This window comes from Cnephaeus nilssonii, assembly GCF_951640355.1.
Source record: "Cnephaeus nilssonii genome assembly, chromosome: 5".
In the NCBI taxonomy this organism is placed as follows: domain Eukaryota; kingdom Metazoa; phylum Chordata; class Mammalia; order Chiroptera; family Vespertilionidae; genus Cnephaeus; species Cnephaeus nilssonii.
This window is the reverse complement of record NC_137076.1, coordinates 58,086,501-58,106,783: the sequence shown is the minus strand read 5'-3', so window position 1 is coordinate 58,106,783 and position 20,283 is coordinate 58,086,501. Positions and strand designations below refer to the sequence as shown.

At 40.0% G+C, this 20,283-nt stretch overlaps 1 protein-coding gene across 1 annotated transcript in view; it reads left to right on the top strand.

The window, feature by feature from the left end:
- The first annotated feature begins 326 nt into the window (after positions 1–326).
- The window catches only part of SMARCA5 (SNF2 related chromatin remodeling ATPase 5), a 39,620-nt gene continuing 19,663 nt past the window's right edge, over positions 327–20,283 (top strand). The window contains exons 1-10 of the mRNA XM_079770712.1: positions 327–969; positions 5,469–5,543; positions 8,277–8,443; positions 10,230–10,330; positions 14,530–14,630; positions 15,364–15,543; positions 16,671–16,826; positions 16,914–17,045; positions 17,916–17,984; positions 19,675–19,784. Of these exons, the coding sequence (XP_079626838.1) occupies positions 781–969; positions 5,469–5,543; positions 8,277–8,443; positions 10,230–10,330; positions 14,530–14,630; positions 15,364–15,543; positions 16,671–16,826; positions 16,914–17,045; positions 17,916–17,984; positions 19,675–19,784 (1,280 nt within the window). The 5' untranslated portion in view covers positions 327–780. The remainder of the gene's footprint in view (positions 970–5,468; positions 5,544–8,276; positions 8,444–10,229; positions 10,331–14,529; positions 14,631–15,363; positions 15,544–16,670; positions 16,827–16,913; positions 17,046–17,915; positions 17,985–19,674; positions 19,785–20,283) is intronic.

Sequence of the window (20,283 nt, the reverse complement as noted above, 5' to 3'; positions counted from 1 at the left end):
CGTCACGCCGTGACGTCACACGGGTAGGAGGAGACAGTATAAGGGTGAAGGCCAGCGCAGTCATCCAAGTTTCATTAGGCGGCTCAAAAGCTGGGCAAGTTCTCAGCGAGCGCCGCGGGGACAAGAAGACACCGCGGCGGAAGACACTGGGCGGTTAAGAACCCGTGTGAGCCTGCGCTCGCGTCCAGTCCACGGATCCAGCACACAACCCTAAACCTAAGCCACCACGCTCCGCATCGAGGCCCCGCCCACTCACCCCGGAGGGGGCGGGGCCACGAGGAAGGCGTGGAGAACGCGCATGCGCATTCGAAACCCAGTCACTTCGCCAACTATCAATCTCGCGAGGGTTGAAAGTCAGTGGCGTAGGTAAGTGTTCTGGATCCCGGCGAGATCGATGATATCGACCAAAGGAGACGAAGCGGCGAGTCTGTTTCCTCGCCTCGGTCTTTCTTTGGCTTTCTTTTCCCTTTTCCTCAACTCCCCACCCTCCCGTAAACCAGCCCGCCTTTCCTGACCTCAGTGACCCGGTGGCCCCGCCCACACCCGTCGACGTGATTCCCGCCGTGAGGTAAGCAGCGGCCGAACCTCAGCCCGGCGGAAGCGGAGGACGGCGAGAGTGGTGCTCGGCTCGGGTTCCCCGCGGCTCCCGACGCACGGGGCATTCGGGTAGCCTGCTTGTCCCTCCCGGCAGTCCTTGGCGACGTCGCCACCCAGGCCTAGGCCTCCTCACCCCTGCGGCGCCTGGCCCCCAGCGGCTGCGGGTGACGCAGACGGAACATCATGTCGTCCGCGGCCGAGCCTCCGCCACCCCCGCCTCCCGAGAGCGCGCCTTCCAAGCCCGCAGCTTCGGCCGCTAGCAGCGGGAGCGGTAACAGCAACAAAGGCGGCCCCGAGGGCAACGCGGCCCCGGCGGCTCCCTCCGCGGCCGGCGCCGGCCCCGGCCCCGGCCCCGCGGACTCGGAGATGGAGGTGAGTGTGTGTGGCCCGGGGAGGGGGCGCCGTGGGAAAGAAGGAGCAGTGATCGGGACCCCTCTGCACCCAAACTCGGCCTCAGGCCTTTGGACCTGAAAGGATGCTTTCACCTCCTGTGCTTAACCTGCCGGGTTGACTGTGGCTTTTTTGGCACTTCACATTTTTTTTTTTTTTTTTTTTGGCGAACCTTACCAAATCTTCGAAGACTCTTGTGAAACAGATGTTCTTGGTTACTGAGGCGGAGAGGGACCTTCCCGTTTGTTGGCCCCAGACTCCCACAGTTCCCTCCCCACCTCGGAATCGAGGCTTTAGTTTCACTAAACTTGGGGGGAAGGGCGAGAGAGCGTCCCCTTCGAAGTGAGGGATAGAGGGGTGTGGGTGGGGGGAGCGGTGCCTTTAAACGCTGCGCATCGTCGGATTTGGGCCTCCTTCTCCTAATCCCGGTTCTTGCGGGGGCGGGATCTGTTCTGGGGAGAAAACAATGGCGAGAGCTGGAGGGCCGGGTGCGCCGTGGGGATGAGCGAGGCGCAGCTGCCCTGGTGGAGGGACTGGTGGCCCCTCCCAGGCACTGTTCCCTGAGGGAGGGAACCGACCCAGCAGTGGCAGCTGTCTTGGACCCCCCCCCCCCCCAGTCTAATGTGAGGGGGGAGTGGATGGGTGGGGGAATGAATTAGTAGGTCAGGGTCGGTTGGTTGGCTCTCAATCCAGCTCAGTTCCTCCTTTGGGGCCTTTAGCCTTTTTTTGGGCGGGTTGGGGGTGGGGTGGGGGGCGAGGGATTGGTACAGCTTGCTGAGCCTGTCTTCAGGGTTGGTGTTGGCCCGGGGATGGGGAGAGTCCTCCGGGGGAGGGGGAGGGTTGGGGGAGAGGGCTGGAAAGATTAGGGAGCGCCAGGCGGGTCTCTTGGGTGTGCTCCAAGGTTTTGCGATGTCTGGGAACAAAGTGCTTCTTCCAAATTTTATTCTTGGCCTTCTATGTGTTTAGGCTTTAAGCCCAAAGATTTCTGGGATTTTTCCATCCTGGGATAGACAGAAGGAAGGTAATGCTGCTCTTAAAATGGACCTTGCTGCAGAGTTGACACAGTAAGGAACCGGTAGCGCGATTTACCATTGAAGCATTTGGCGCAATAGTTCATTTGGTCACCAACGGCCCAGTTTGGGGTGAAGGAACATTGTGTTACTAGTTTTTGTTTGTTTTGTTAATCCTCACCCAGGATATTTTTTCTTTGATTTTTAGAGAGAGAGGAAGAGAAACACATCGATTGGTTGTCTCCTGCACGCGCCCTGACCGGGGCCCAGGCCAGGGCAGAGCCTGCAACCGAGTTGCGTGCCCTAAGCAAACCCCAACCCTTTGGTCCACAGGCGGACGCTCTATCCACTAAGTCAGACTGGCTAGGGCTGTGTTACTTTAAAAAGAACTTTTAGTGGTTTGGTAAGTTTTAGTGGAATAGGACACCTGATATTCTGCAGTTTTCAGTGATTTGAGATTTGCCTTTTTCCCCCCTTAAGGTTTTTAAATGGTTCTTTTGGATTACCAGGCCTGTTTAATCTGCTCCATGGCTTAAGGGGGGTTGAAAATCTGTGACCCTAAAATAGTGTCTGTCTAAATGAGCAATTCTTTACAAAGTGATGTTCATAGTCTTCATTAGCTTCTCAAGAGGATCTGTCATTCAAATTTTGGAATAACCAATGTCTCACTAGAGACCTTATTTAAACATCAGAAATAGTAATTTAAAGCCTAAACTAAATATTTTGTTCAGTTGCTGTTTTTAAAGTTGAGTTAAAGTTAGTATGAATATTGACCCGATAACAACTACCATATAAAGTCAGTGTTTTTTTTCTTTGCCCAATGGGAAAGTAGAACCTGTCATAAAACCTTGGTCTGGCTCTGAAACTAAACCTTTTCCAACATGTGTCCTGTCATATTCTTTTAATAAAGATAGTTAATTTTATTTACCGAAGAATGACTTAGTTATTTCTAACTTCTCAGTATAGGAATATTACTAATTTTATCTTTTGTTAGTCTTTCACTAATTGTTTTTTTCATAGTATAGTGTGATTTTTGTGTGTGTGTGTGTCTTTTAAAATAAATGTACCTTCAGTATTTTTTTTTTAACTGAATTTAGAAATCATTGAGGTTTACTGGTAAAAAACAGGTTTGAGCATAACTTTGTTATAATTCCTGACAATAATGTTTCACAGTTGAAAAAAAATTTAATGCCCTTTTCATTTTTGAATGTAGAATATAAAGCAGGTTGTTGTTGTTTTTTTCTGACAAAGCTGACTTTCCCAGAAATATATATTTTTTTATTTTTAAATATGCTTTTATTGAGTTTTAGAGAGAGAGGGGAGGGAGAACATCTATGAGAAACATCACATCTATCGACTGCCTATTGCACGGCGCCTGCTGGGGATTGAGCCCACAACTGGGGCTTGTGCTCTGACCCGGAATTCAGTTGTGGTTCATAGGTGGATGCTCAACCATTGAGCAACACGGGCTGGGCCTTGTGTTGTTGTTGTGTGTTTTTTAAATATATTTTATTGATTTTTTACAGAGAGGAAAGGAGAGGGATAGAGAGAAACATCGATGAGAGAGAAACATCGATCAAGTGCCTCCTGCACACTCCTTACTGGGGATGTGCCCGCAACCAAGGTACATGCCCTTGACCGGAATCGAACCTGGGACCCTTCAGTCCGCAGGCCAACGCTCTACCCACTGAGCCAAACCGGTTTGGGCTTGTGTTGTTTTTTAACCTTTTGCACTCGGATGTCGAGTGTCACTCGACACGGTTAGCATTAGAATAAAGGAATCGAGAAAAAAGCAAGTGAGTGCAAAGGGTTAAATAGATGATTGGAACTTTGCAGTGTAGAAGTTACTACTGTATTGTTTTTTATGTGGTTTGTGGCATTTTTAATATCAGGATGAATACATTTACAAGAGGAGCACATTTATTACCAATTTAGGAATCAGACTGTATTCAACTTAGGCAGTATGAAAATTTTTTTGCAATATTTTGAAAGATGGAGATCAGGGTGACTAAATAATAGCACTTCCTAGGTGTACATTTGTATAGTAGCATTGCTGATACTGCAATTTTGTGATTACAGTGGAACCTTGTTTCTTGGACTTAATTCGTTTCAGAAGGGTGTTCGAAAACAAGCATTTTTCCCCCATCTATCTATATAATAGAGGAATATGCAAATTAGCTGGGATGCTGTAACATCACCACCAAACAGCAGGGACCTGAGGCTGCATGGCGCTTGGCCAGGGCGAGAGATCTCAGGCCGTGCTCCCCACCCTGTGGGGCTTGACAGGGGACCTCAGACCATGCCCCTTTCCCGGTGGGGCTTGATGGGGACCTCAGGCCATGCCCCTCACCCCGGCGCCAGGCCAGGGGACCTCAGGCCACACCCCCGCCCGGCGGGACTTGATGGGGGACCTGAGACTGCGCCCCCTGCCCAGTGCCGGGTTGGGGACCTGAGGTTGTGCTCCTCACCCAGAGGGGCTTGACGGGGTGGGGCCAGCCGGGTCTTGGTCTCACCCAATTGCGGGGGCTGGCCAGGTCTGGGTCTCCTGTGTTTTCGAAGAGTGTGCAGGTAGTGGGCAGGGACTTGACTCTAGGTTCCATGGAGCACCCCAGACTCTGACAGGAGGGAGGTTTTCATATACATTTTACTAATTTTCTTTCATCTCTGACACTTCTATTATAGAGAAAGGGCGTTCTCTAATTAAGTCCTTTTTAATGTGTGTGAATTTCGTGCACCGGGCCACTAGTTAGAAATAATGTAAATTGAATTAATCCATTCCAGACCCCCAAATAATTCTCTTTTGTAACCTTTCTTATGTACAGCACATGTCTACTGTACTGTTTGATCTATAAATAACACTTTAAAACAAAAAGGACATGAAATGTAATTGAAAATTTAACAAAAGAAATATACAGTTAAAATGAAAATTTAATAAGCAGCAACAAAAGCAAAAAAACCACAAAAATATTCACAGCAATAAACTGACACATACTTGCGAATTCTCTTCTCTCTTTTTTTTTTTGCCTGAGAGATGTGTGACTGGTCATTCAGGTATAAGCATGAAAGGGTTGGCAAGTTGAGAAGGAATTGTTCAGGATGGGAGATGTTTGAGAATTGTAAAAGGAAACATTTTCTTCACTTTTTATACTGTTTAATTTGATTTCATAACTTTTTATTAGAAAAAGAAACATTTGCTGAAGATAATTTTGTTCTAGAATGTTGTCGATAATAATCTTTGTTTTATTTTTGTCAGTAGCCATGCTGTTTACATTTGTGGGTTAATATATAGGTTGTATCATTTTGGTGTTTCATCTTATCAAGGTTTCCTATAAGGGAAGTGATAGCCATTTAATTATCTAGGAAGTTTGGACAAGAATATATTACTTAAAATGTGTTTCAGGCAAAAATCAGTCTAATAATGGTGTGTTGACTATTCTTGAAAAACAATCCATGATTTTCTCCTCTTACCAGGAAGTATTTGATGATGCATCTCCTGGAAAGCAAAAAGAAATCCAAGAACCAGATCCAACCTATGAAGAAAAAATGGTATGTTCTAGGTTATATGAATGGAGTCTATAATAATAACTTTTTATTAGGTGATTAACTATACCCAACTTCTGTTCTATTTTTATAATTTAGGCATAGATAGCCAATTGAAATGTATAACGTGGGATTCTGTAACTTGTATCTTATTTGCCTATATAGAGCAAATACAGAAGTCTTACATGAATTCACATAATACTATATAATTATATGGATTGTGTTAAAACCCCTTTATTTTAAAATTTAGCATCAGTGACATGAGTTAAAGACCAGAGAAATTGTTATTAAATAGAATAATATAAGCTCCTTGCTCATAGTATTCAGTATGCATGGGATCTTTACAAAAGAGGACATGATGTTATAATTGAATCCTTGAAAGACCCAGCTCACATTTCATATTCTCTAGGAAACTTTTATTATATGTCACTTAATCAGTACTTACAAAAAGCTTTAAATTTAAATGTGTGTATACTTGTATCTGTCCCATCTCCTTTATTTGTTGTCAAACTTATTTAAAGAAAAAGAGATAGTTGCCAGCTCTACTTTTTCCATTCATTCCTTTAACTGTCACAATTTAGATTCTGCTATTAACGCCGTGTTAGTGATTCTAATTGCCAATTCTGTAGCTTAATTTTAGTTTCATTCTCCCTGATCTCACTTGACTTTGACATTATTGACCATGCCTCAGAAATTTTTACTTGCCTTGAGAGACCCTTTTTTCTTTGCTGCTATCCTATTTACTTGACTTTTCTTCATTACTTTCTGAACATTTCTTTCTAGACATTTTTGATTCTTATCATTGGTTTTCATCTGCCGTATTTATTTGTAGCCCAAATGCGTCCAACCATTTTACCTCTGAGCATTTAATACCTTCTGATAGTGTTAACATAATTTACCTTTTATGTTTGGTTTTGATATTAGACTATAATGAAAACTTAATAAAGAGACAAAGTACCTTTTCTGATAGACACACAAAAGTATTTGTTGAATTGAACAGCTACTTAAGATGATATGCGAAAGAAGTGAAGAATCTTATTAAGTGATTTGAATAATATAGAATAGTTTTTACCTTAAAATGGCTAGGTTTTAACCTATCTAAATTTATTTCCAGAGCATATTTCTCTTGATTCCAAACAATTGCAATAATTGAATAGTCTTTTTTTTAGACCCAGTATCTTCTAGTTGCATGTTCTTGGCTTTTCTTCGATTGTATATGAATTAAGAAGACTGTCATTTTTTGACTTAACGAAACATTCTCACCATGTGCCTTGCTGATAGGAAATTGGCCTTCAGTTTTTATATTGGTGTGATTTTTTAAAAATTACATAGCTTTTACAACGCAGTGGTATATGGATGCCTCTGGTGTTTGCTTGCTAGGTAAAATGTCTTTGTAATTCATTGTAAAACTGATATAAAAAAAAACTGGTTTCTCTATTTGTTGCTCTTGTTTCCCCTTTTTATTTATTTTTATTTTTAAAAAATGTGTTTTTATTGATTTCAGAGAAGGAAGGGAGAGGGAGATATATAGAAAGATCAGTGATAAGAGAGAATCATTGATCAGCTGCCTCCTGCATGCCCCCCAATGGGGATCGAGCCCACAACCTGGCCATGTGCCCTTGACAGGAATTGAACCCGGGACCCTTCAGTCCACAGGCGGACTCTACATCCACTGAGCCAAACCTGCTAGGGCTCTTGTATCTTATTTGCCTATATTCCCTTTTTAAAACCAGAATACTAGTGTGTCTATAAAGGGTCTGTTGCCTACTGACTCCAGATTTCATTGTTTATTTTTATAAAAACTTGATTTCAAGGATCTTAAATTTTTCTGTTCAAATTCTTTCATTCTCGGTGTGACACTAGGGACTGTTGAAAGTGACAGATGTTAGATATGAAAGGAAGAAATAGTATTAAGAACTGCATTGGGTTAATGAATAATTAATTAACTTAATAGGTGTTTTCCATGCTTGATACCTTTTTAACACTTTAAGTGCCCAGCCTGTTTTGTCTTCTGACAGAAAGTATAGTGTCAGTTACTGGTGACTGGGCACTTAACGTGTTAAAATTGACACAGCCTAACTCACTGATGGGCAACCTTTTGAGCTTGGTGTGTCAAACTTCGCCAAAAAACTGAGCATAACTCGGGTAGTGTGTCACTTTGAGGAAAAAAACATTATTTCGCGATATTTATAGTTTAAATAACATAAATGTTTCATCCTCCGCGTGTCATAGGTTCGCCATCACTGGAACTGATGAATGATGAATGCCTTTTTCTCCACGTCTGAATAAATTCACTTACATTATGTTATGTCTTTTAATTTTGCATTTGCTATTTTTGGTCAGCTCTGTTGAAGTATAATTTTACACAACAATTTTAAGTTCTTAATTCAGTAAGTTTTGGCACACATTTGTAGTCATTTAACCACTACTACAATTACGATGTAAAACAGTTCCATCATCTCAAAAAGGTTTGCTCCTGCTCTCTTCCCCTTGCTACTTCAGATCTTCGTTCTATCATTAGTTAGAATTTTATAAAAGTAGAGTCATACAGTATGTATAGTCATATGTGATTGGTTTCTTTTATATAGCATAAAGCTTCTGAAATGAATCTATGTTGTTGCATGTATCAGTAGTTTGTTCCTTTTTATTGCTGTGTTCATTGTATGGAGACATGTTAAAACTTTGATTTCTGAAGTTATATTAATATTCTGACAAAATGGGTCTTAACATTTTTTTCAGCAAACTGACAGAGCAAATAGATTTGAGTATTTATTAAAGCAGACAGAGCTGTTTGCACATTTCATTCAGCCTGCTGCTCAGAAGACTCCAACCTCACCTTTGAAGATGAAACCAGGGCGCCCACGAATAAAAAAGGATGAGAAACAGAATTTGCTATCAGTTGGCGAGTGAGTAATGGTTTATACTTCATAGTTAGACTCAGACTTTATTTTTTATAATCTTTATTAGAAGCTTAAAATCATTTCATTTAAAAAATTGTTATAGTTCTGTTATTTATTTGGCCCCCATTGGTTTGGGCAGGATGTAGTCATACATGTATAAATAAATAAAAATACCTTTATAATGCCTTATTTTTTATAGCATTATATAGTTTGAGGATTGCAACAACTATATTGAGTAGGGAATTCAAATTTTATGCCATTCTTTGGTGAGGAAACAAATGCAGAGGTTAAGTTTCTGCCAGTCTGTGGAATATTATGATTTTTGCCACAGCAATTTGTTTAAAATTTTTGTTACATGCTTAGTTGTCTTTACATAATTGATGTGTCAAGGTATTGTTCAAAGTGTGAAATAACGCTTTTATGTTGAATTTAATAATTCCGCTTTAGAATTTTTGTGCTAGTTGGATAACTAAGATGTTTAATTAGTAATAATTAATAGATATAGGGCAGTCTCAGCTCTCGAGATGGTTGTATGAAAAATGAAATGTGATAAGTAAGGAATGAAAATACTCAAGATTATCTAAAAGAGGAAATTACAAACTGTTATCAACCATCTTAAACTTACTACACAATTTACAGAAACATGGGAAGTATGATCTCTGTTTTGAAGGGATTATCATCAGAAACCATAAGCATAAGACCTAATTTTATCTGGATTTTCCACTCATCCAATATATTTTGTTCCTTATCCATTGTAAATAACCAGAATGCTATTGTTTTAATACTTCTAAAACTTCATAAGAGAGAACTTTATACTTCAGATGTGTTTAAATTGTTTCAGACTTAAGTTTGCAACTGGTTAAATGGCATCGGTCTCATCCTCTAGAAATATGAACTATAGTGGATATGTAATAGGGTAGTCAATATGGTGTCATGAAAAACACTTATATTAAGATGAGATCTAGATATTCTGTAGTAAATATAAAATTATTTACCTTGGTCTACTTGTTAGGGTTATTAGGGAAAAGGCACTTCAGTTAATAGATTTCTTCTCTTCCCTTGGTAGAAATTAAGCTATAAACTAGATTTAGAGGTCATAATAGTGGCATAATCTGCTATTTTTTAATTTAAGTGAAAACATTTGGAAGTATAAAGGTGTAAAATTGTATGCTTCAGAATTGGGGAATAACTAGTTTTGCTAACCTAAAATTTACTTAATTTCTTAAGCCCTAAAAGGAATTTGGCAATATTATGACTTAAGAAAATTAGTTTGAAAAGGGATGTATCTGACTCTTGGGATATTGAATCTGGGATTGTGCATTCAAAAAGCTTTGAGTAATTCTGATGAATCTGTGGTTAAGAGTCATTGCTTAAGCTTCTATGTGTCTATTCTGCATATTCTACAGCTTTTGGTGAAAATTATAGTTTTAAAAATGTGATTTCTGGAACTATTTTTTTCTGACAAAAATACATAAAAAGGTAACTTTGAAATACAAATTATGAGGTTTAACTGACTGCATATTTTCTTGAAAATAAATTATTACATTTAAGTTTATCGGTTCTGGTTAACTCAAGGTACTACTTTGTTTGAACAGTTCCATATTTTAGAAAACAGTGTAAAACATTTACAGTTTAAATTTACTAAATATTTCTATTGTTCACTTAAATACTATTCTTAATTACTGTTATGGGGTCTTGGTCAGCCAACTTAATTGTTAACGTTGAAATAGTTGCAACTAGTTAAAATTACAGCCAAAACTCATAACACTTGGTTTTATTTTAAACTTAACAGCTATCGACACCGTAGAACCGAGCAAGAGGAGGATGAAGAACTATTAACAGAAAGCTCCAAAGCAACTAATGTTTGTACTCGATTTGAAGACTCTCCTTCATGTATGTATCACGAACTTAATTATTTGATTTTTAGGACCCCCCCCCTTTTTTTTTTGTTTTGTTAATTCTCACCCCAGAATATTTTTCCATTGATTTTTAGAGAGAGTGGAAAGGAGGGGGAAGAGAGAGAGAAAGATCGATGTGAGAGACACATAGATTATGTTGCCTACTGCATGTGCCCTGGCCAGGGCCAAGGTACATACCCTTGACCTGATTCAAACCTAGGACCCTTTAGTCCTCTGGCCAATGCTCTATCCACAGAGCCAATCTGGCTAGGGCGAAAAAACCCCTTTTGAGACATTCTTTGGTTAATGTTTTGGATTTGTCTTGGCTATCCTACATAATAAAATGGTAATATGTAAATTACCATCACTCCGCTACGCCCACGATTGGGCCAGCAGGAGGCGCAGGGGGCGGGACTCAGGGTGGCCGGGGTAGCTGATTGGGCCAGCAGGATGCTGAGCTCGCGGCGCCAGTGGCGCCGCGAGCTCAGCGTCTGTGTCATGGCTGCGTCGGAGGCTTTCGGAAGGCCTGGGGCACCGGCGGACAGACAGACAGCCGGCTCCCCCGCGATCAAAAGCCAAAGCGGGGAAGCTGTCTGTCTGTCTGCGCCGGCGCAAGGCCTTTCGAAAGCCTCCGCCGCGCTGGAGGCTTTCGGAAGGCCTGGGGCACCGGCGGACAGACAGACAGCCGGCTCCCCCGCGATCAAAAGCCAAAGCGGGGGAGCTGTCTGTCTGTCTGCGCCGGCGCAAGGCCTTTCGAAAGCCTCCGCCGCGCTGGAGGCTTTCGGAAGGCCTGGGGCACCGGCGGACAGACAGCCAGCTGGTGCACCAGGTGCATGATTAAATCATGCACTGGGCCTCTAGTAATTAATAAAGGGAATGTTTAGTAGTCTTTTGAAATTTATCCGTGAAATAAACTTCAGATTTTTTTTTAATGGAAATGACAGTATATTGTAGTAGAGGTGCTAATATCAAAGGGTCATAAAATGCCATTGTGTTAATTGTTGCCTGAATGAATATGTAACACTAGAAATAGTTTTTGCCTTATAATTGTCCCAGATAAGAAAACTAACATGTAAAAGAAGGCACTTGAAGACCTTTGCTTATTCGTCTTTTGGTTTTGTATTGATTTGTTTTAAATTTTTTTCTTAAATAAGTTATTAATGGTTTTCCAAAAGAAAACACGGTTAACCAGCTTTTAAATTTTACTGGTTTATAATCTTGATTTGTTCAGTGGTGTAGAAACTTCAATTTGCCTAGTATTCTCCCCTCCCCCCCGCCTTCCTTTGTCTTGTTTGTATGATCACAGTAGTTGTAGCAAAAAAATAATAATTTTATAAGTATCCTACCTAATAATACCTAATAATAGACAAATATGCAAATTGACCATACCTCCAACACACCCAAAGCCACACCCACCATCCAATCAGAGCGAGCATGCAAATTAACCCAAACCAAGATGGCTACAGCCACAGAGAGCAAGGTTTCCTAGGTAACAGAGGAAGCCAAGCTTTCCGCCTGCCCTTGCCAGGCCTAAGCCTCCACTCAAGCTACAAAGTTTCAATTATAGAAGGTAAACAAATTCAAACAAATGGCGGCAGAATGGAGCTTGAGAGAGCAGTCCAGGGGTGCCGCTGGCAACAGGGGAAGCAAAGCTTTCCGCACACCCTGGCCGGGCCCACCTGCTTAAGGCTACAAAGTTTCCATTATAACCCCAACAGAAATGGCTGCCAGCCTCGGAGGGAGCCCCAGGCTTGGCTCCGCTCCAGGCTACAAAGTTTCAATTGTAGAAGGAAAATAAATTCCAGATACCAGGGCCTCTGCTTGGGTTGCCAGGGGGCGTGGCCGGCCTGCAACCCACCACAGGCCCCTCGCTCAGGCTGCCCCACGCCCCAAGGGAACCCCCACCTGATCCGGGACACCCTTCAGGGCAAACCAGCTGGCCCCCACCCGTGCACCAGGCCTCTATCCTATCTAATAAAAGAGTACTATGCAGATTGATCATCACTGCAACACACAATATAGCTGCCCCCATGTGGTCAAAGATCCTGCCCCCATGTGGACACAAGATGGCCACCACAAGATGGCCAGCAGGAGAGGGCAGTTGGGAGGCACCCGGCCTGCAAGGGAGGGCAGTTGAGAAGGACCAGGCCTGCAAGGGAGGGCAGTTGAGAGGGACCAGGCCTGCAAGGGAGGGCAGTTGGAGGTGATCAACCCTGTAGGAGAGGGCAGTTAGGGGTGACCAGGCCGGCAGAGGAGGGAAGTTGGGGGCATACAGGCTGTCAGGGGAGTGGTTAGGGGGTGATCAGGCTGGCAGGCAGAAGCGGTTAGGGGCAATCAGGAAGGCAGGCCGGCAAGCAGTTGGGAGCCAGCAGTCCTGGATTGTGAGAGGGATGTCCGACTGCTCGTTTCCGGGATCGGGCCTAAACGGGCAGTCAGACATCCCTTGAGGGGTCCCATATTGGAGAGGGTACAGGCTGGGCTGAGGGACAACCCCCCTCCGTGCACGAATTTCGTGCACCGGGCCTCTAGTTTTCATATAAATATATATATAGGTCAATATAGGACATGCTGTTTGGATTTGTTTTTTTATTGCTGTTAACTTGAATTCTTTGGAAATTGAACTTGAGGTAAGACAAGATCTGGTTAGAAATTCAGCCCTAACTGGTTTGCCTCAGTGGATAGAGCATCGGCCTGCAGACTCAAGGGTCCCAGGTTCAATTCTGGTCAAGGCATGTACCTTGGTTGCAGGCACATCCCCAGTAGGGGGTGTGCAGGAGGCAGCTGATTGATGTTTCTCTCTCATCCATGTTTCTCTCTCCATTCTTCTCTGTAAAAAATCAATAAAATATATTAAATTGCTGAATTTCTTTCTTTTCTTTATGTAGTGTGTACTTTCACTTGTTAAGAGGGGTTTATAGAGTACCCAGTTTTCTTTCTTTTTTTTTTTTTAAGATATATTTTATTGATTTTTTACAGAGAGGAAGGGAGAGGGATAGAGAGTTAGAAACATCGATGAGAGAGAAACATCGATAAGCTGCCTCCCGCACACCCCCCACTGGGGATGCACCCAAAACCAAGGCACATGCCCTTGACCGGAATCGAACCCGGGACCCTTCAGTCCGCAGGCCGACGCTCTATCCACTGAGCCAAACCGGTTTCGGCCAGTTTTCATTTCTTTTCATGAAGCTAGAGGCCAGAGACAGTTGTATGGTACAAGGGAGGAGGAAATTGAATTATTTGGGTTATTTCTTTCTCACATTCCTACATTGAACATTGGTGAGCTTTTCATCCTGAAATAGTGTTTTTTGAAAGAGGATGGGGGTACTGAATGTACTAATTTTTAAAAAATCAGGTGATTGGTGTATGTGTGTATATATATATATATATATATATATATATATATATATATATATACACACACACACACACACACATATACACAGTACTTGGTAATAGGGGAGGGATATGTAGTAAACCCTGAAAGAGAGATTGTCTCTTCTTTTTTTTATCCTCACCTGAGGATATGTTTATTGATTTTAGAGTGAGAGGAAGGTGGGGGAGGGGGAAAAAGAAAGACATTTCATCGATGTGAGAGAGAAACATTGATCAATTACCTCCCATATGTGCCCTGACCGGGGATTGAACCTGCAACATTTTGGTGTGTGAGATGACATTCCAAACAGCTGAGCCACCCAGCCAGGGTGATAGTATCTCTTTGTAGGAACTATTGAAAAAGTAACTTAAAAAGGTAAAGGAAAAGCAGTCTCTTTATTTCCTATTTTCCCTTAGTTAGGAAAATAAAATCCTCTGAGAACCTCTATTTGGATCATCATGAAAGGTAAAAACACTTGGTGAGAAACATTTGTGATGACATTAAAAAAGGAAATAAGAGCCTCCAGGACCAAATACATGGGTAGCGCAGGAACCGAGTGATTGGGGTGGGTATTGTGTCTACTACAGTCATGTTTCCTACAACTGGTTATCTTGCCTATCCATCTATTCCTACTTCACTCAAGAGCACAGCCACTGCCTCCAGGGACTTGCAAAATTGGAACTTTCCCATTCTAAAATCTCGTAAAGAAAGAGTAAAGACTTGTAGGCTTAAGTTAAATCTCTGAGTATCAGATGAAGGGTACTGCCTACCTATATTTCTTGTCTTTAAAATGTGCATTGTGTTTTTTCTTTTGTTTTTAGATGTAAAGTGGGGTAAACTGAGAGATTATCAAGTCCGGGGATTAAATTGGCTCATTTCTTTGTATGAGAATGGAATCAATGGTATCCTTGCAGATGAAATGGTATGTGTTTGGTAGTTTTTTAGAAGGTTTTATTTTGTAGTTTTAAATTTATACCATTATGTTTGTAAAAGTGAAGACAGTATAACATAGTTTTTTTTTATTACAATCTAGAACTGTTAGCAAACTAATTCTCCGACAAACTGATACAAGCAGCTTCCTTTTGTTGCATAAAGTGGGATCTATGTTTCAGTTGTGAAGAATTATTTATTATTATCTATGAAAGTACTACATTTAAAAAATACATTTCGAGAAACATGCTTTTGGTTGACTTTTGTAATGTAATATTTTGCCATTTCTCCCCACTTCTGTAGAAAACAGGTGAGGTCATTGAATGTTTAATTTATCATCAATAAATATTTTTTCCAAGGGGGCAGGTGGTGCAGTTCTGTCTCATAAAACATTTGATCTCTTGTTTACTTACTAGTTATGTAGTGAATGTTTAAAAACATTTCCATATACCTATAGTAATAAAACTTTTAATTATTTGGAGAAAGTATGGAGTCAAAAGAAATGGCTTTCCATAGCTCTGTTTGGTGACCTCCTTCATAGGTTTGTAAAGATGAAATGACATAACAATCATAAACTTGACACATATCAAGCCTTTGCCATTTTTTAGCTATTAAAAATACATAGCTTTTCTTCTTTTAAATGTATATGTCAGAAAGTATAAATATGGAAGTCTGTTTTTTGTTCTTGTTTTTAATTACTTTGTGGTTATTCTGAAATCTTTCAGGGCTTGGGAAAGACTCTTCAAACAATTTCTCTTCTTGGATACATGAAACACTATAGAAACATTCCTGGCCCTCACATGGTTTTGGTTCCTAAGTCTACATTACACAACTGGATGAGTGAATTCAAGAGATGGGTACCAACACTTAGATCTGTTTGTTTAATAGGAGATAAAGAACAAAGAGTAAGTTTCTAGTATTTTTGATATTAAAAGAATTTGAATTTAGATTTGGTACAGAGGGAATAGCTAGAGGAGGGATAAAAGAGCAGAGGTCCATAATAAACTTGGTCTTTACAAATATTAGTAACTTACAAATGTAGTATTGCCTTGGGGGTTAAGAATCATATTGGGGGAAAAGATTTATAGATTATAGAGAGCTATGAGAATATACTTAGTTTTTCCTGCTTTTGGGGGTGATTGTATGAAATCAAAGGTTGTATTCTCATTCTAGAAGCATTTTCTTGTTTTTTAAAGAAGATAAGTGTGTGAGGTGGTTGGAAATGTAAGGAGTCAGTTGTTTGGATTGGAGCATATAATGTTAATAGTTATAAAATAGTAATTTTTTAAAATGGACTAAGTCAATTATAGTAATTTGGTGAGTTATGATAGCTATCGAAATAAAGTTAAAATGTTTTATCAATTGACACATTCTTTTAGAAGAAGAAGTGGAAATAATACTGTTAAAAATACAAACCTTAGATTTAAAAATTCACTCAACCTGTACTGAAAGATTATATACTTAATTTTGTTTTCCCTTTATTTGGTTATCAGTGATGATTATTGATTTTTTCCTCTCCCTTTATAGATACTTTGAGTATTTTAAGTTACCAAATTGGTTTTTATGGTTTGGAGCCCAGTTGTTTAACTACTCTTTGCTTTACTTTCCTTACTTGTAAAATGAGAATACCGGTAGTAATAACAGTGTCTTACTACATTCCATAAACATGAAAGCATGAAAATGCTTACTGCAAACTATCCTTTAGTCCACTGTCTTTCTGTATGTCAGACCCATCCCCCTGTCTCCTAAGAATTTCAGGACCTAGTGGAATCTAAGAAAGAAAACATTTTAAGAGTTAGTCTGTTGAATTTTGCACTGATTAGTATTGTCAGTTACTTTTTACTAAATGGCTTCGACACTTAACTGATTAATGAAGTTAACTTTAGTGATAAGAAAGCTGGTTCTAGAAGCTTGCATAATTAGCCCTTTTTAATATTCCCACGACTTTTGTGTCTTAGATTACTAGTCACCAACAAATTTGATGTGTAGTTTATTTCTGCATGACTTTTTTTTTTTTTTTCTTGCTACACAGGCTGCTTTTGTCAGAGATGTTTTATTACCGGGAGAATGGGATGTATGTGTAACATCTTATGAAATGCTTATTAAAGAGAAGTCTGTTTTCAAAAAATTTAATTGGAGGTACTTAGTTATAGATGAAGCTCACAGGATCAAAAATGAAAAATCTAAGGTAATTTGATATTTAGATGTGAAAATTATTTGTGCTATTATGTGATCAACATGCAGAATATACTAATGATGATCTTGGTTCTTTTAGTTGTCAGAAATAGTGAGGGAATTCAAGACTACAAATCGACTATTACTAACTGGAACACCTCTTCAAAACAACTTGCATGAGCTCTGGTCACTTCTTAATTTTTTGTTGCCAGATGTCTTTAATTCAGCTGATGTAAGTATTTATAATTGTTCTCTGGTTGGACTAATAATGCATTTATTTAAATGTGTTATACATTTTCTTGTAATAGAATTAGCCTGCTTTTCAGCACTCCTAAGGGTTTTAGGGGAGGTGACAGGGGAAGAGCTCAATAGAATGAATATTCAGCAGCTTTCCAAGGCTGTCCTTTCAGGGTAGGCACCAGGGCAGGGGGTCATTATTCAATGCAGCTGTTCCTCAGGTCATCCTTGGCCATGATGTTGCTTCTCTGGTTTTGCTGCTTTTCTGTGCCTGAAGCTGAAATACAACTGAGGCCTAGATGTTATCTCTAGGGAGAAAAAGTCAGAGTGCCAATCCCATGACCAGGGATATGCTAGGGGAAGAAAGATCACCCTGGGGATGAGGTCCCACCCTATAATTGCCCTTTGCTAGGCACTCAGGGCTTTTACCCTGGTGACCTTTTGTACCTGGCCCATCATCCTTGCTCTGATCCTCTAACTGCCTAACCACACACAGTCTTTGTGGTCTTAGAGAACAAACTGTAAAGCGATTTTAATTTTTAAGCTTTTCTGAAATGGAGGATATATTTCAAGAATGTTAATTTTCTAGTTATTTTTATAAAACGTGCTTTCCAACTATTTTCACTGAAAATTGTCATCTTGATTTTTTTTTTAAATGTTTGGAAATAATATGATTTTCAAATTAGTTATAACCTTATTTGCTAACAATATTGCACCTATGAAAAATAGGGGATTAAAACTGAATGGTTTTTGTGGTTCACAACTCAAATATTAAACAGTTTCAGAAATCAGGGCTATAGCTAGCATAATAGGATATTTGTAACATTGTCTCTGATTTTAGTATATGTTTTGTTTGTTAATCTAGGACTTTGATTCCTGGTTTGATACAAACAATTGCCTTGGGGATCAAAAGCTAGTTGAGAGGCTTCACATGGTAAGTATTTACAGTATGATTAAAGCACATTTCTAATGGGAATAATGATAGAGATTTAAATTAGTGGGTTACTTTTCTGTTAACAAAATATAGTGGCTTTAGAATCTGGTCTGTTTGAATCCTGCTACTTGATGATTTGATCTTAACAATGGGGGAGGAGTGATATATGGCGGTTTTCGTGTTAGGACCTGGGATGCAATCCTGGATTAGGGATTGGAAAAAGTAAACCCTTAGGGTTAAAAAAAAAGGACAGTGGGGGAAAAGAAGAGTTGCATAAAGATTAACATAAACAAGTTTTCAAAGATTAATGCCGTTTACATTCTGTAGAAGAATCTATATCAAGTTTCTTCTTGAAAGGCTTAAAGCTCCATCTGTTCAGTTCTTAAATCCAATGACTATGTATAAGCAATTGCTAATGGTGCATTATGAGCAGCGTTTTCCTTGCTATGAAGATTTACAAGTGAAAGCTGGTAGGTAGAAAAATTTATCTAATAGACCCCCAGATAAAGAAATCCTGGCCAACAGGATAAAGCCAGACCTTGTAAGCAAGGTATAAAATCAGCTTATTGACATTTCAGTCGGGATAATTCTTTGGGGGAGGAGGGAGCTTGTCTTTCTGTGTAATGACATCCTGACACTTCTACCAGAGGTACCAGTAAGCAAGCCCCCATTTGTGACAAGCAAAAATGTCTATATGCATTACATATGTTCCCTTAGAGGGACGTAATCTCCCTCACCCCTCTTTACATGATCTAACATTTCTCCAACTTCTATTTCACTTCTTTAAAAATTTTTTTAAAATTACAGTTGAATTGGTATACAGCATAATGGTTAGGCATTTATGTATCTTACTAGGTGATATATGCCATCCCCCCTTGCCAAGTCTAGTTATTTCATTTCTTATGTCAAGCTTTAATTTGCTAGAATTGCTGAACCCAGTGTCAGTTTTCTGTAAACATTGTGCTAATTCCAGTCTTTCTGTCTGCTTATTTTCCTGTTACATCTGGTATCCCCTTTCCTGCCTTCTTGATTAGTACCTAGCCTAAGACTCCTTGATTAAGTCGCCTCTGTTATGAATACCAGAGCTGAGGCCAGCCAAGAGACTCCTATGTATTCCATCTTTGATAACCTCGGCATTCTAACATTGTAGGACTTCGCACAGGGTATTGAAATGACTAATTTACAAGTGTTTTCCCTGATGCATTGTAAACAAAACGGCAGACAACATGTCATATTTGTCTTTCTTTTATATACATACTAGTGACCTGGTGCATGAAATTCATGCGTGGGGGGAAGTGTTCCCTCAGCCCAGCCTGCACCCTCTCCAATCGGGGAACCCCTTGCGGGAAGTCTTAAGTAATATTAGACAATCTGTATGCAAGTAACTAGTTCTAACCTGAAATGCAGTGAATGTTGAAAACACCATCTTTAAAACTTAATATTTTTAGTAATTTATGACAGTATAACAAGATATACTCATTACATATATTGAATAAATAATGATATTACCCTGCAGGAACTCACTAATAAATTATTATATATTTGGATGGAAGGGAGAAGTCCTAAAACTCACTTGATATTTAAACAGATAAGTTTCTTTTCCATGTACTTAATAGGCAATTTTGAGATCCTGAAATTAAATACTTTGGTTACAGATAAGGTCATTGTTGTTGTTTTTTATTCTTCAAAGGTTTTGCGTCCATTCCTCCTTCGTCGAATTAAGGCTGATGTTGAAAAGAGTTTGCCCCCCAAAAAGGAAGTAAAAATCTATGTGGGTCTCAGCAAAATGCAAAGGGAATGGTATGTGATATCACTATTGATTTTTCACTAATTTTTATTTGTATTTTGTTTTCCTAATTTATGACTTCCAGGTATTTATGTTGGCTGGATTGAACTCATCATGAAGAGTTTTCTGGTCATCTAACACAGGGCTTGCCAATCAAATGTATGATGCAAAGTCTTAAAACTATTGGATGATGGAATCAGGATGGGAAGTTTATGAATCTGAAAATTAAACTTGGGATTTATTAAACAGGGATACAATATAAAGTCCTTTACTTGATTTTTTTTAAAGAGGAAGTTTTGGTTGCACAGACATGAGACACATAATTAACTTAGTAGGTTATAGATTCTGGGTCATGGATTGGTGCTAGTCTCTGATGAAATCTCGAAGCTGCTTCTCCCTCCCCAAAGTTTTATAGGTGTATGAAATCCAAAAAGCTAGAAACCTTTAACTTGGTATTAATTTGTGTGTGTGTGAGTGAGTGATAGAAAGCTCAGCTTGAACCAACAATGTGAG